We start from the raw sequence: 15,312 nt of genomic DNA, 5'->3' as shown, positions 1-15,312 counted from the left end.
GTGAAAGTGGAGAGTGAAAAAGTTGGCTTGAAGCTCAACATTCAGAAAACGAAGATCATGGCATCTGGTCCCACCACTTCATGGGAAATAGATGGGGTAACAGTGGAAACAGTGTCAGACTATTTTTCTGGGCTCCAAAATCACTGCAGATGGTGCCTGCAGCCATGAAATTAAAAGACGCTTACTCCTTGGAAGGAAAGTTATGACCAACCTAGATAGCATATTCAAAAGCAGAGACATTACTTTGCCAACAAAGGTCCATCTAGTCAAGGCTATGGTTTTTCCAGTGGTCATGTATGGATGTGAGAGTTGGACTGTGAAGAAGGCTGAGCGCCAAAGAATTGATGCTTTTGAACTGTGGTGTTGGAGAAGACTCTTGAGAGTCCCTTGGACTACAAGGAGATCCAACCAGTCCATTCTGAAGGAGATCAGCCCTGGGATTTCTTTGGAAGGAATGATGCTAAAGCTGAAACTCCAGTACTTTGGCCACCTCATGCGAAGAATTGACTCATTGGAAAAGACTCTGATGCTGGGAGGGATTGGGGGCAGGAGGAGAAGGGGACGACAGAGGATGAGATGGCTGGATGGCATCACTGACTCCATGGACGTGAGTCTCAGTGAACTCTGGGAGTTGGTGATGGACAGAGAGGCCTAGCGTGATGCGATTCATGTGGTCGCAAAGAGTCAGACACGACTGAGTGACTGATCTGATCTGATAATCTCATTGTAATGAGAAAAGAAAGTCAGGTCTTTAATAATCATAATAAAAAATAATAAAAAAGCTTACAAACAGCAATGCACTATTTCCTCCCCAGCTCCTTGCCCCGTTGATGGTTAACAGCTGAAAGAAGATGCAATGACTCAAAATCAAAAATAAAAACAAAATAAAAAATCAAGCCAACCCCAGGAACAACCCACACTGTCAATGAGTTTCCATATGTAATTCAAACAAACAGTCAAATGTCAACCACTTGTGGAGAACACCATGGATTTCCTTGGTTTTTAATATGTTTTTCTTTTGAAGGTAAAATAAAACAGGACAAAAAGTTATACATAAATGCCAGTTCCATAAAGGCACTGCTGTTGCAGCAGTCTTACACGACTTCTAAGATCTTTCCAGATGTAATGTCTTTTGTCCATATCTGCATGTAAAGCCAGTGGCCACTAGCGTTTTGATTCCCCAGATATCAGGAATTCCAGGAAAATCCTCTACTAAAGCACCAACCACACTCAGCTTTTCAAGAGAAAATCATTTCACCCTGGTTTTACCCAACAATATAATATTTAGAATCTATGCAATTGTCTAAATCTGTTATGACCTTTCATGTTTTTAACATGATAACAGAATTATATGATAACAGGATATATATTTTTATAACAGGATATATATTTTTAACATGATAACAGGATTAACATGATAACAGAACTATTCAGCTATCATTCAGTTAACTGTAATTCTGCGGGTTGCTGTAAATGGTACCCTGGAGTTCTAAAAAAAAATAAAAAATTAATGTAATCTAGTCAACTGGTCTTAACTAAATCCTCATTTGTCCTGAAGACTGCTAAATTTGAGCCAGAGTTAGAGAGGTGAGTTCAGGGTTTAATAATTATAAATATTAATATTAATAATAATAACAAAAACAGCCACAATTTGAAAGTACTTAATGCACATCACCTGGAGAAGGAAATGGCACCCTACTTCAGTACTCTTGCCTGGAAATTCCCATGGACGGAGGAGCCTGGTGGGCTACACTACATGGGGTTGCAAAGAGTCAGACATGAATGAGCAACTTCAATTTTTTCCTAATGTACATCAGGCAAAGTGACAGATGCTTTTTATACGTTATTTTAGATTCTCACAACAACCTTGCTAGGTAAGCATCATTTCTTCTATTTTACTGCTGAGGCAATTAAGGCCCAGAGAGGTCAGGTAACTTGCTAAGGTCACACAGTAAGAAGTAGTTCTACAATTCCAACCTATTCTGCCCGTGCTCTTTCCACCATACCACAACACCTCTGGAGAGAAATGATTGAGAAATAAAGATGGAAGTCCCAGGGAAAGAGTTAGCTTACAAGGGGGAGAATCAGGTCTACGGTGGGGAAATAGTCACGAGTTGCTCACATGAAAGGTGCTATAAGAAAATAAATATTATAAATTAACATTTTAACTGTGTTCTGGGCTCAGACTTGTTAGGAGCCACAATACTGGAATAGATGAATTCATTATGAAGGGTTAGTTCTTCATACTCAGTTCTAGCTCCCTCAAATTAGTCTTAATAAATAAACCTATTGTGTTCCTGTTTGGATTACGTAATTCAATAATGCCATTTTTTAGCCAGTTTGAGGTCTTTGGATTTCAGCGTATTTTCACTCTTGCTGATTGCCATCAGTAGTACAAAGAAAGGGAAAGGCTGCAGTGGGCACAGCTGTAACAATCACTTTGTCTACAGTGCTCATATCCAAATTCTGTGTGAATCGGCACATTCTGAAGATACACACAAGCATATGCATAAGGTAATTACTCAGAAATCTAAATGTAAATCTGTAACTTGACAAAGCACTGAACTAAAAGAATTCACCCATGAAACCAGATGTAGCTTGAAGAATAGGTAGTAAATACACTATGGCCTAGAGCAGGAAAAGGGGGGAAAAAAGAATTTTCTTAATGAGTCTTTCATGGACCACCATTTTCACTGTATAGCCAAAACAATTAAATAATCAAAGGATCTTAGCATTCTGAGGAATACTCAGATGTTATTGCAAGTGGTTTAGGTATCAGATATTTTTAAAAAATCTTCTAAAAATATTTATTACACTTAGAGAATGGAAATTTCCTGTACTTACAGAGAGAAGGTGCATGATTACACATAGGTGTGTGTGTATATATATATATATATACATACACACACACACACAAACTTCATATGCAGAATGTACATGCATAAACTGTATGGCTGAATACATGTTTTTTTTTTATAAGAATAGGTGAATTTCACAGTAATTTTTTTCCTGTGGAAAATTACCTCCACATTGGAAATTGGGAATCAGAAAAATATATCCTTTCACTGCAAATAATAACATAGTGATAAGTCATTACACAACCTCAGAGGAGATAATGTATCAGCAGCAAGATAAATTTGGGCAACATCTATTCCTGGAGGGAATTAAGAGATATTTACAAAACTACAGCAATGCGATATTGGGTTAGTAGATTGAAATATATATATGATTTTTTCTTTTATGTTACTTATTAAATGTATGTATTTTTAAAGATCTGAACAAAAAGCTAATGAGAATAAAGATGGTACCATCTGAAATAACTGGTGCTCTTGAAACCCAATTTTTAAAATTTGTAGGTAGGAGCACTTTAACAAGACTAACAGACCATAAGCTTGTTTTTCCCTTGCAAATGCTGATCAAATGAGAAGTGAACATTTAGAACAGGTTTGTTTCCTATGTGAAATCCTCTTTCCACATCTCACACACACACACACACACACACTCTCCCTGTAAACTGCAAATCCCTACATTGAACTAAAGATGCAAAGAACCAAAGGATGAGTTAAAGCAGCGTTTTTACCTTTTTGTTGATCAAACACAGATGGAGTACTGAAATCCATGGTTGCCTGTCTCATCATCTACCATCAGAATGGCAAAAAGGATCCAGGTCTCTAGAGAGGAAAACACACCGTCTCACACGTTACAGTCAACACAACAGTCAGATACAGCAGCCCCTGCCAAGCCCTCTGTTTGAGAATTCAGTGTGCATTAGAGCTGCAGGTCGTTGTCAAGGCAAACAATGAAAATAGGTAAATGTTATTCCTCTAATACCTGACAGGAAAAAGACTTACTTATGGTCTCACTCATCAGCTATCCCCGTGTGTAAGTTATTAAACACTCTCCAGCCCCCAACAAAGAGAGAGAGAAAAAAAGCTCAAACCCTGAAAAATGGTGTTCATGGAGGGCCACCTGCCTTGGATCTGGGCCAGGAAAATACTGGAGGTCACGGAGATTCAGCAGCTGGTGTGTTGCTTTAAACCAAAAGAAATCTCAATGGGTGAGTGAGGATTCACAGGGCCAAACAGAGCATGTGCAGAGCTGCCAATGCAGTCTGGATTCGGCTGTGTTCTTGGGGGAGTGAGAACTGCATTTGGGTCATGTGAGCAGAGTGCCATCTCAATGGAATAGCACGTAAATATTGTAGCAGGAGGCTGCTGCCCATGTGCTGTATGGAGTCGTTACAGGCTTTCCCCACTCATCTCTAGTCTCCCTTCAATTCTGTTCTCCAAATGACAGGAAGGATGGGGGAAGGAAGCGGCGTTTGAAAGGTTGCATTTCAGGGCTCAGATATCCATAACGATAAAATTAAAACAGTGTGCAATCGCAAGGGTGTTTAGAGCAGTATTATACGCGGTGGGGAAAAAAGCCTCAAAATCACCTGAATGTGTATCAATTGAGGAGCAGCTTGAATAAATGGTAGCAAATTCATACTCTAGATTTAAAACTCTGAAGTAAATCTATGTGAATTTATTTGGTAGGATGATTCTATTAACAAATGGAAAAAGTTATATATTTCATTTATTTACATTTTTATTAAACCAGAAACCACCTACTGTATATATAAATATGTTTATGTATGTTCATAGGAACAGAGGAAGGTGTATGAAGATATACTGTTAACATTGGTTCCCTCAGGGGCTTCCCGGGTAGCTTAGCTGGTAAAGAATCCACCTGCAATGTAGGAGACCCTGGTTCAATTCCTGGGTCAGGAAGATCCCCTGGAGAAGGGATAGGCTACCCACTGCAGTATTCTTGGGCTTCCCTGGTGGCTCAGCTGGTAAGGAATCTGCCTGCAATGTGGGAGACCTGGGTTTGATCCCTGGGTTGGGAAGATCTCCTGGAGAAGGCAACAGATATTCACTCCAGTATCCTGGCCTGGAGAATTCCATGGACTATATAGTCCATAGGGTCACAAAGAGTCAGACACGAGTGAGTGAATTTCACTTTCAGGGGATTGCAATTGCAGTAGGAGATTTCTAACTTGTTCTTTTTCTACCTCTGTATTTTTAGGCTTATCATAATAAGCCTATTATTTTATATTTGTTATTAAAAATCTGATATAATAAATTCAAAACAAATAAAGCTCTACATTCAAGACAATCAGATATTTGGAGAAGTCCAACAGTCACATAGAAGATACTCTCGTAAATGCTGTTGATAATGATAATAATTTAAAAATTTTAATTAGTGTGTGACTATAAAAATAAAAGCAGAAACCAACAGTTTTCTTCAATACACAAACTTCTTTCTTATCTCTTGCCTCTCACATTTTCCCCATCAACACAGTGTCTGGCCTCAGTTCCCTGTGACAATACTATGACTTACTCACCGTCCTCATATCAGTCTTCCCCCCGCAAATGCCCTGTGTTCATCTTACTTAAAAAGCAGGCAAAACCTACTTCTTATAAATCATTACCCAAAATGTGCTCCATAGATGCACTTCTTAAATTTCCCAGTGCTGTGTGGTTTTTTTTTTTTTTTTTGCATTAAATGTGAAAGTCAGACTTTGGGGACTGAAGAGTGAATTGGTGAAGACATTTTGGCATAAGCTAGTGGATATTCTGCTAAGGAGAGATGGCCTAAACTCACCCAACTGACTGAGGTAAAAGGAGTTGTGGCTGCTTGGTCCCAAACACTAGAAAGATTAAGGACTTAGATTAACTTCCTTTTAATTCATTTGTTCATTAACTCATCAATGTTTATGGAAAGATTACTATGCTCCAGTTATTTTGACAGGCACTAATGATGCAGCTGTAAGCAAGATAGGAAAGTTTTCCAGGCTCAATGAACTTCACTTTGGGTGTAGCTTCTGCTTCTGGCTACACTGCAGGAATAGGGATTGGATTTACTCTCCAGTTCAAAGAATTAGAAAACTAAGCAAAATATTTGAAATGATATTTTTCAGACAGCAGGCAATGTAGACCAGAGATCCCTGGGAGAAGAGAAGTGAACTGAGTCTGATGAGTCTCGCTGGCTGCTTGGCGAGAATTTTCAGGCTGAGGCACAGGGAGGGTGTGGTGGGTTCAATGGTGCCCCCACCACAAAGATGCATTTGCTTCTTAATTTTCAGAAGCTGTGAATGTGACCTTATTTGAAAAAGGGGTCTTTGCCTATGTAATCAAGTTAAGGAGCTCAAGGTGAACTCATCTTAGATTATCTGTGTGTGCTGAGTCACTTCAGTTGTGTCCAACTCTTTGTGACCCTATGGATTGCAGTCTGCCAGGCTCCTCTGTCCATGAGATTCTTCAGGCAAGAATACTGGAGTGGGTTGCTGAGACTTCCTCCAGGGAATCTTCCCAACCCTGGGATCGAACCCTTGTCTCTTACATCTCCTGCATTGGCAGGTGGGTTCTTTACCACTAGCACCACCTGGGAACTCCTAGATTATCTGAGTGGGCCCTGAATTCGACGACAGTTGTCCCTAGAAGAGACAAACGTAGTGAAGTCAAGTGACCAGCGATTGCAGTGATGCAGCCACAGGCCAAGAAGGTACAGTTGAAGCCACTAAAAGCTGAAAGAGGCAGGAACAGATTGCCTGCTAGAGACTTCAGAGATAGTATGGTGCTGTTGACACCTTGATTTTGAACTTCTGGTCTCTAGACCTGTGGGAAAATAAATTTCTATATTCTCAGCCACCAAGTTTGTGCCAATTTGTTGCAGCAGCTTCAAGAAACTAACACAGAAGGGGACTTCCCAAAATGGGTGCAAGTCTCTATAATGTGATATTTCTGTGCCCATTTATATCATTACCAAAACCAAAAGAAAATACAGAGAATTCCATGTTTGTAAAAGGGCTACTTGGGGCTCATTTTAAAGAAAAGTGTCAGAGTATAAAGGACACGAGTTTGTTTTTTTTTAGCTGTGTGATTTGGGCAAATTACATAACTTTTTGAGCCTGTCGTAATCTGTGGTATGGGTACCCTACCCCCTAGCTTCCTGTGAGAGTTCTTATTGCTCAGTCCACTTCTCAGGCTGCAGACATAGAGATGATTTTTTTCTGTACAACCAGAGCCAAGTGTAAGATAACATTTGGTTGTTTTTTGTCAAGTGTGTTTTGAATAAGGCCATTATTCAGACATATTCACACACTTTTCACAGATATCGGGTGCCTGTGATTCACTAACCCTTATCTGTAACGTAGGAGGGAAAAGAGGAGGTCTGTGTGACTGTGCAAAATCTGGCTCTGCGCCCCCTCTCCAGATCATCTCTCACCACCCTCCCTCTGTTCTCACATCCGGCCACACTGGTCTCCTTTCTGTTCCTGGGTCATGCCATGCCCTTTCCCAAACTCCCAAAATTTGCTATTTTTTCCCTTCCCTTGGAATGCTTGTTCCCCAGTTCAAATGTCGCTGTTACATCAAGGCTTTCTCTGACCACATTTTCTAAAATAGTCTTTCATTCCTTCACCCCATTTGTCACTTCCTTCTTCAGCATGCCACGGCGGATTAACAATGAGGAATACCCTCCCCAGGAAGACAGGCCTTTGCCCATGTATGATATCTCTCTAGTCCAGAGCTTCTCTGACTACCTATGGTAAAGGTTGCTGTTGTTCAGTAGCTAAGTCATGTCCAACTTTGCTATCCCATGGACGGCCGCACGCCAGTCTCTCTTCACTATCTTCCAGAGTTTGCCCAAACTCATGCCCAGTGAGTCAGAGATGCTGTCTAACCATCTTATCCTCTATTTCCCCCTTCTCCTTTTGCCTTCAATCTTTCCTAGCATCAGAGTCTTTTCAGAGGAGTTGGCTCTTTGCATTAGGTGGCCAAAAGTGCTTCAGCTTGAGCATCAGTCCTTCCAATGAATATTCAGGGTTAATTTCCTTTAGGATTGACTGTTTGATCTCCTTGCAGTCAAAGGGACTTTTTTTGGTCAGAACTCTTCACTATGACCCGTCTGTCTTGGGTGGTCCTACATAGCATGGCTTATAGCTTCACTGAGTTACTCAAGCCCCTTCACCATGATAAGGCTGTGAGCTATGAAGGGGTGTGGTAAAGAACCAGGTTTTTAAAATTTTCAAACCATCATGAAACTAATGCATTAATAAAATATGATAAAAATAATTTAAAAAGAAAAAATGATTTATAGAAGGCAAGACCCAATCTTTATTATTAGATTCAACAGGCATTAAGTTATATCAATAAATGTAATCCAAACAAGGAATAATAAAAGAACTTTTAAAATGTACACATTGTTCACTGAAAGTTCAGTTAGTCATTAATATGCTGTGCCATCCAATATGGTAGTCACTAGCTGCATATGACTTTTTAAGTTTGATTAAAATTAAATGAAATTTTAAAAAATCATTTCCTCAATCACAGCAGCCACTGTGATTAAATTTTGTCATAATTAAAAACTTTTGTTCTTTAAAAGATGCAGGTCAGAAAATGAAAAGACAAAACACAAACAGGAAGAAAATATTTATAAAACATATCTAATAAAGGATTTGTGTCCAGAATATGGGCTTCCATAGTGGCTCAGTGGATAAAGAATCTTCCTGAAATGCAGGATACTTGGGTTCAATTATTGGGTCAGGAAGATTCCATGGAGAATGGAATGGCAACCCACTCTAGTATTCTTGCCTGGAGAATCCCATGGACGGAGGAGCCTGGTGGGCTACACTCAATGCAGTTGCAAAGAGTCAGACAAGACTGAACAACTAACACTTCACTTCACTTCATCCAGAATATACAAAGAATTTTCAAGAACAAAGATGTGAACAAAGATGTCACCAGAGAAAATATATAAATGGCAAGTAAGTATATGAAAACATGCTCAGCCTTATTGCTCATTCAGTTCAGTTCAGTTCAGTCACTCAGTCGTGTCCGACTCTGCGACCTCATGAATCGCAGCACGCCAGGCCTCCCTGTCTATCACCAACTCCTGGAGTTCACACAGACTCATGTCCATCGAGTCAGTGATGCCATCCAGCCATCTCATCCTCTGTCGTCCCCTTCTCCTCCTGCCCCCAATCCCTCCCAACATCAGAGTCTTTTCCAATGAGTCAACTCTTCGCATGAGGTGGCCAAAGTACTGGAGTTTCAGCTTTAGCATCATTCCTTCCAAAGAAATCCCAGGGCTGATCTCCTTCACAATGGACTGGTTGGATCTCCTTGCAGTCCAAGGGACTCTCAAGAGTCTTCTCCAACACCACAGTTCAAAAGCATCAATTCTTTGGTGCTCAGCCTTCTTCACAGTCCAACTCTTACATCCATACATGACCACTGGAAAAACCATAGCCTTGACTAGACAGACCTTTGTTGGCAAAGTAATGTCTCTGCTTTTGAATATGCTATCTAGGTTGGTCATAACTTTCCTTCCAAGGAGTAAGCATTTTTTAATTTCATGGCTGCAATCACCATCTGCAGTGATTTTGGAGCCCCCACTGTTTTCCAATCTATTTCCCATGAAGTGATGGGACCAGATGCCATGATCTTTGTTTTCTGAATGTTGAGCTTCAAGCCAACTTTTTCACTCTCCACTTTCACTTTCATCAAGAGGCTTTTGAGTTCCTCTTCACTTTCTGCCATAAGGGTGGTGTCATCTGCATATCTGAGGTTATTGATATTTCTCCCGGCAATCTTGATTCCAGCTTGTGTTTCTTCCAGTCCAGCGTTTTTCATGATGTACTCTGCATATAAGTTAAATAAACGGGGGTGACAATATACAGCCTTGACGTACTCCTTTTCCTATTTGGAACCAGTCTGTTGTTCCATGTCCAGTTCTAACTGTTGCTTCCTGACCTGCATACAGATTTCTCAAGAGGCAGATCAGGTGGTCTGGTATTCCCATCTCTTTCAGAATTTTCCACAGTTTATTGTGATCCACAGAGTCAAAGGCTTTGGAATAGTCAAGAAAGCAGAAATAGATGTTTTTCTGGAACTCTCTTGCTTTTTCTATGATCCAACGGATGTTGGCAATTTGATCTCTGGTTCCTCTGCGTTTTCTAAAATCAGGAAGTTCACAATTCATATTGCTCATTAGGAAAGGCTAAATCAAAATCACAATGAAATACTACTACACACTTACTGGAATGTCTTTGAAAAGCTAAAAACATACTGTTTGCTGGTGAGGATGCTAGAACTGTGACACATTGCTGATGGGAATGCAAAATAACCCAGCCATTTTAGAAAAGTTTGACTGTTTCTTAAAAAGTAAAGATAAATATGGCCCAGAAATTCAAGTCCCTGGCATTTACTTAAGAAAAATGAAAACATATGTTTTCACAAATACCTATATGTGAATGTTAATAGCATTTTATTTTCACCCCAAACTGGAAACAGCTCAAACATTCAACAACCAGTAAATGAATGAACAAGCTGTGGTACACCTATATCCTGGAATACTACTCAGCAATGAAAAGGAATTGAGTCCTTATACATCAAAGAATGATGGAATATTAAAAACGCACTTGACTGAGTGAATGAAGCCTGATTCAAAACACTACATTCTGCATATCTCCACTTATAAGGAATCCTTGTAAAAGATACAAAGAAAATAGAAATCAGAGGAGTGTTTTCCATAGGGGAGGGAAAAAAGTACAAAGGGACCAGAAAGAACTTCTGCAGTGATAGAATACTCTCTATCTTAATTATGGTGATGGTTATACAATCTCTATTCACTTCACAAACTCAGAGAAATAAACATTTCAATAGGGTGAATATTGCTAAATCATATCTCAACAAACCTCAAAGAATAAGCAATATAAAATACATTTCTGTAATTTAAATAATAATGTTATCCTAAAATGTTTTAAAACACCCTTGAAAAAATTAAAATGAATGAAAATAGCAAGTTTAAAAATAAATAAGTGTGAAGAAAACATAGGTAGTACTCTCTTTGATAAAGGTCATAGTAATACTTTTTTAGCTCTCTCTCTTCAGGCAAAGGAAACCAAAGTAAAATCAAACAAATGGGACTATCCAAACTAAAAATCTTTTGCACAGTGAAGGAAACTATCAAAAAAGGAAAAGGTTATCCCACTGTATGGGAGAAGATACTTGCAAAAAATATATCTAAGTGATTAATTTCCAAAATATTAAAATAACTCATACAACTTAACATAAAAAAAAATCAAATAACTTGACTTAAAAATGGTAGAGGATCTGAACAAACATTTTTCCAAAGAAGACATACAGATAGCCAACTGTCACATGAAGGTATTTAATATAACTAATCATCTGCTACTGCTGCTAAGTCACTTCAGTCATGTCCGACTCTGTGTGACCCCATAGATGGCAGCCCACCAGGCTCCCCCGTCCCTGGGATTCTCCAGGCAAGAACACTGGAGTGGGTTGCCATTTCCTTCTCCAATGCATTAAAATGAAAAGTGAAAGTGAAGTCGCTCAGTCGTGTCCGACTCAGCGACCCGATGGACTGCAGCCCACCAGGCTCCTCCGTCCATGGGATTCTCCAGGCAAGAGTACTGGAGTGGGGTGCCATTGCCTTCTCCGTCTGTCAGAATGACTACTAGCCAAAGGGCAGTAAGTAACAAATGTTGGTGAGTATGTGTAAGAAAGGAAAATCTTGTGCACTATTGGTGGGAAGGTTAATTGATATAGCCACTGTGGAAAACAGTATGGAGATTCCTTGAAAATGAAAAATAGAGCTACCATCAGTTCAGTTCAGTTCAGTCACTCAGTCGTGTCCAGGTCTTTGCAACCCCATGGACTGCCATATAATCTAGCAATATCACTCTTGAGTATTTATCTGAAGGAAAAAACCTCACTAATTTGAAAAGATACATGTACCCCTGTGTTCATTGCATAGCCAAGATATAGAACTACCTAAGTGTCCATCAATAGGTGGATGGGTAAAGAAGATATAGATGCAGAATGAAATATTACTTAGCCATAGAAAATGAACTCTTGTCATTTGAGAGAGCATGATGGACTGGGAGGGTACTGTGCTAAGTTAAATAAGTCATACAGAAGTAGACAAATACTGTACTGATTTCACTTACAAGTGGGATCTAAAAAACAAAACAAATGAACAAACATAATAAAACAGAGACTCATAGACACAGAAAACAAACAGATGGTTGCCAGAGAAGAAAGAAAGAAAAATAAATAAGTGCTTATTTTTCTTATATTTGTGTACACATTTAGATTGTAGTTAACAAACTAAGCTTAAAATATCATGTATTTACCACTACTCTACTGTGTGTGACTTTCCATACCAGTGCCAGAGCACTCAAAATGGTCTACACCACGACTGTGGAGACGAGCCCTTTACCACAGGCTTGGAGGTGTGGCAATGCTTAATTACTGCAGCTATTTCTAAATGGTTATGTTTATAAGTACTCTCAGTTTTTTAGCATATCTTGTATTGAACTGGTAACAAGCCAAGCTCGCACCAGTGGTGGCTCACACTTTGCATAAGTTTGGTTTAAATTTCTCTTCCTTTGACTCTTACCACGATGGTTTCTTCCTACCATCCAGGTCTCAGCTCAGAGAGGCCTTACCCAAACTCTGAATTCTGTGTAAGCTGACTCCTTGCCCAACTCCAATTGCAGTTAATAAAATGTCTTCATTTTCCTTCTGTGACTGTCACTATCTGTCATTACTGTGCATTTCATTATGTCTTCATTATCTGTATCCCTAAGCTGTCTTTCCCCAGACTTCTCAGAGTGTTTCAATGGACTTTTAAATGCCTGAGTCTACATCCTGGACTGAGGGCATTTTTCCAGAATGCTGAAGGCCACTTTGCCAGCTCTGGGGGTTAGGCCAGAAATGCCAGGGAGCTCTTCATTCCCTCCCCCAGCCCAGAGCGGCCCTCAACCAGTGACTCTTGGGAGCTGGTCTATAAGCTCTAACTGCTTTCGGTTTAGATATAATGATTCTGACATGTGCCGTTTCACACCATTTCCCAACATTTCCCTTTACGGATTAAGCTCTGCTGCCACCTGCAATAACTGATTTAATAACATTCTTTTTATGGCTGCCATCCCCTCCTGTATGACATCCACCCACCACCTTTCCTTCTCATATTTCTTGTATTTCTCAATAAGCCACTTGCATTGGAATCATTGTCCCAGGATCTTCTTCTGGGAAAACTCAGATTAAGACATTTCTCCAGTAGAGGATAAACTTCATAAAGACCCTTGTCTACTCTGTCCACTGTGTGACCCCAGTCCAGACGCTGCTGGTGCTGCTGCTGCTGCTAAGTCACTTCAGTCGTGTCCGACTCTGTGCGACCCCATAGATGGCAGCCCACCGGGCTCCCCGTCCCTGGGATTCTCCAGGCAAGAACACTGGAGTGGTGAGGCACAAAGGGAGTGCTAATGAATATTTAGTGAATGAAGGACTTCATTGGTGGACTTCCCTTGCCAAAGTTGATAATTTGTTGTTCACTGACAATGTTGCATTAGAACTCAATTAACCATTGCATATTGGAGTACTTTCTTCCTAAGAACTTTCTGGTGAGTTCTTCTGATAACCTTGACATTTTCCTGTGTAAACAAAAACCCATGTATTTGTGAATTTCAGATGTGCTGCCATGTTTCAATAATATTCTGATACCGCTGTAAACTGAGGGTGAACTTCCAGAGAGGTTTCAGGTATTCCTACATTTTATTCAGGTGAAACCAGAGCCTTCACCAGGATGAGCTCATGTTAAGGAAGTAGGAGCTACAATGGCAGCATGCAGGCAGTGACGGGCCTGGGCATCAGCCAGCTCTGAGTTTAAGTTCTACCTTAGCACATTTCTAGCTTTGTGAGATTGAGCAAATTACTTAACCACAGTTATGAATGAGGATAAAAAATATTTATCTCATAGGGTTGTTGTATGGATGACCCCATGGACTGCAGCACCCCAGGCTCTTCTGTCCTCCACTGTCTCCCAGAGCTTGCTCAAATTCAAGTCCATTGAGTCAGTGATTAATTACATACTACGACAATAATATTTTAGACATATTCGGTTAAATACAATAAATCACTAAAATTAATTTTACCTTCTTTTTACTTTATGCATGTGTTTACTAGGAAAATTAATATTACACATATGGCCTGCACTTTATTTCTATTGGCCTGTGCTATTTTACAGGATCTTGGAAGAATCTTTAGGAAAGTCTAGTTAGCTGACTGGCTCAGCCATATTTCTTATTGTCAGCAGGACTAATGGGCCACAATTTGAAAGAGGGTAGAGAAGGAGGAAAGGAAACATGGCCATACTGAAGATCGTGGAAGACTGAAGAGCCCAGAGAAGGCAGTATCATCATTTTCATTGTTACCGTCACTATTATGTAACCCAGGAGTTAATCACCCACTCTTCAAGCATCACCTTTCTTTTTTATCAATCTACCGGCTGCCTTGGGCTTCCCTGGTGGCTGAGTGGTAAAGAATTTGGGTTCGATCCCTGAGTTGGGAAGACCCCCTGGAGGAGAACACAGCAACCCACTCCAGTATTCTTGCCTGGAGAATCCCATGGACAGAGGAGCCTGGCGGGCTGCAGTCCATGGGGTTATAAAGAGTCTGACATGACTGAAGTGACTGAGCACACACGCATGCACGCACGCATGTATGCACAGGCTGCCTTAGCCTAGGTCTCTGTGGAACTGGAGTTTCTTCTTGGTGATATATTTCTTCTTGCCACTTCTAGCCCCTCATCTCCTTCTCACCTGGAAGCTCCCTGACCTTGATTGAATGCTTCTACGACAACCACACAGTTGGGGATGAAGAAGCAGTGGCTGCTCAAGAATATTCTCAACTGTAGAGAAGAACAGTGGACCACATGATAAAGGAGTCCTTGATGCTGTCCTTGGAGTCAAGGACTTTATAAAGCACTTTTAAATCTGCTCTTTTAAAATCTGGATACTGATCAAAAGCTAATTAAGGCCTATTCTATTAATAAGCAAGTCCATATGAGGTTCCCTGGTGGCGCAGTGGTAATGAATCCACCTGTCAATGCAGGAGATGCAGGTTGGACCCCTGGGTCAGGAAGATCTCCTGGAGAAAGAAATGGAAACCCAGTCCAGTACTCTTGCCTGGGAAATCCCATAGACAGAAGGAGCCTGGTGGGCTACAGCCCATAGGGTTGTAAAAGAGTCGGACACAACTTAAGTGACTAAACAACAACAACAACAAGAAAGCCCATATACTTAAGAATTCCACTGTTTTACTCTGAACTCTATTTTTTATAAAATCCTGGAAGAACACTATTAAAAACTGAGGATGCCTATCACTTTAGATTTCCAACTATACCCAGTTCTCATAAACAACAGTATGAACTCTCTCCCTATAAAATATACTGCATATA

At 40.2% G+C, this 15,312-nt stretch overlaps 1 protein-coding gene across 6 annotated transcripts in view; it reads right to left on the bottom strand.

The window, feature by feature from the left end:
* ANKRD55 (ankyrin repeat domain 55) overlaps window positions 1–4,136 on the bottom strand; it is a 113,209-nt gene extending 109,073 nt beyond the window's left edge. For 4 of the 6 annotated variants that reach the window (XM_027520274.1, XM_027520279.1, XM_027520280.1 and 1 more), the window contains exons 1-2: window positions 3,974–4,136; window positions 3,581–3,671 (exon numbers count right to left, since the gene is read on the bottom strand). In XM_027520274.1, coding sequence (XP_027376075.1) covers window positions 3,581–3,638 — 58 coding nt within the window. In that variant the 5' untranslated portion in view covers window positions 3,639–3,671; window positions 3,974–4,136. The other 2 variants (XM_027520275.1, XM_027520276.1) reach the window with 2 other exon arrangements.
* Between the last annotated feature and the right edge of the window lie 11,176 nt (window positions 4,137–15,312).

This window comes from Bos indicus x Bos taurus, chromosome 20, assembly GCF_003369695.1.
Source record: "Bos indicus x Bos taurus breed Angus x Brahman F1 hybrid chromosome 20, Bos_hybrid_MaternalHap_v2.0, whole genome shotgun sequence".
Classification (NCBI taxonomy): Eukaryota; Metazoa; Chordata; class Mammalia; order Artiodactyla; family Bovidae; genus Bos; species Bos indicus x Bos taurus.
Note: the sequence above shows the minus strand (reverse complement) of the source record. Positions and strands in the feature narration are given on the sequence as shown.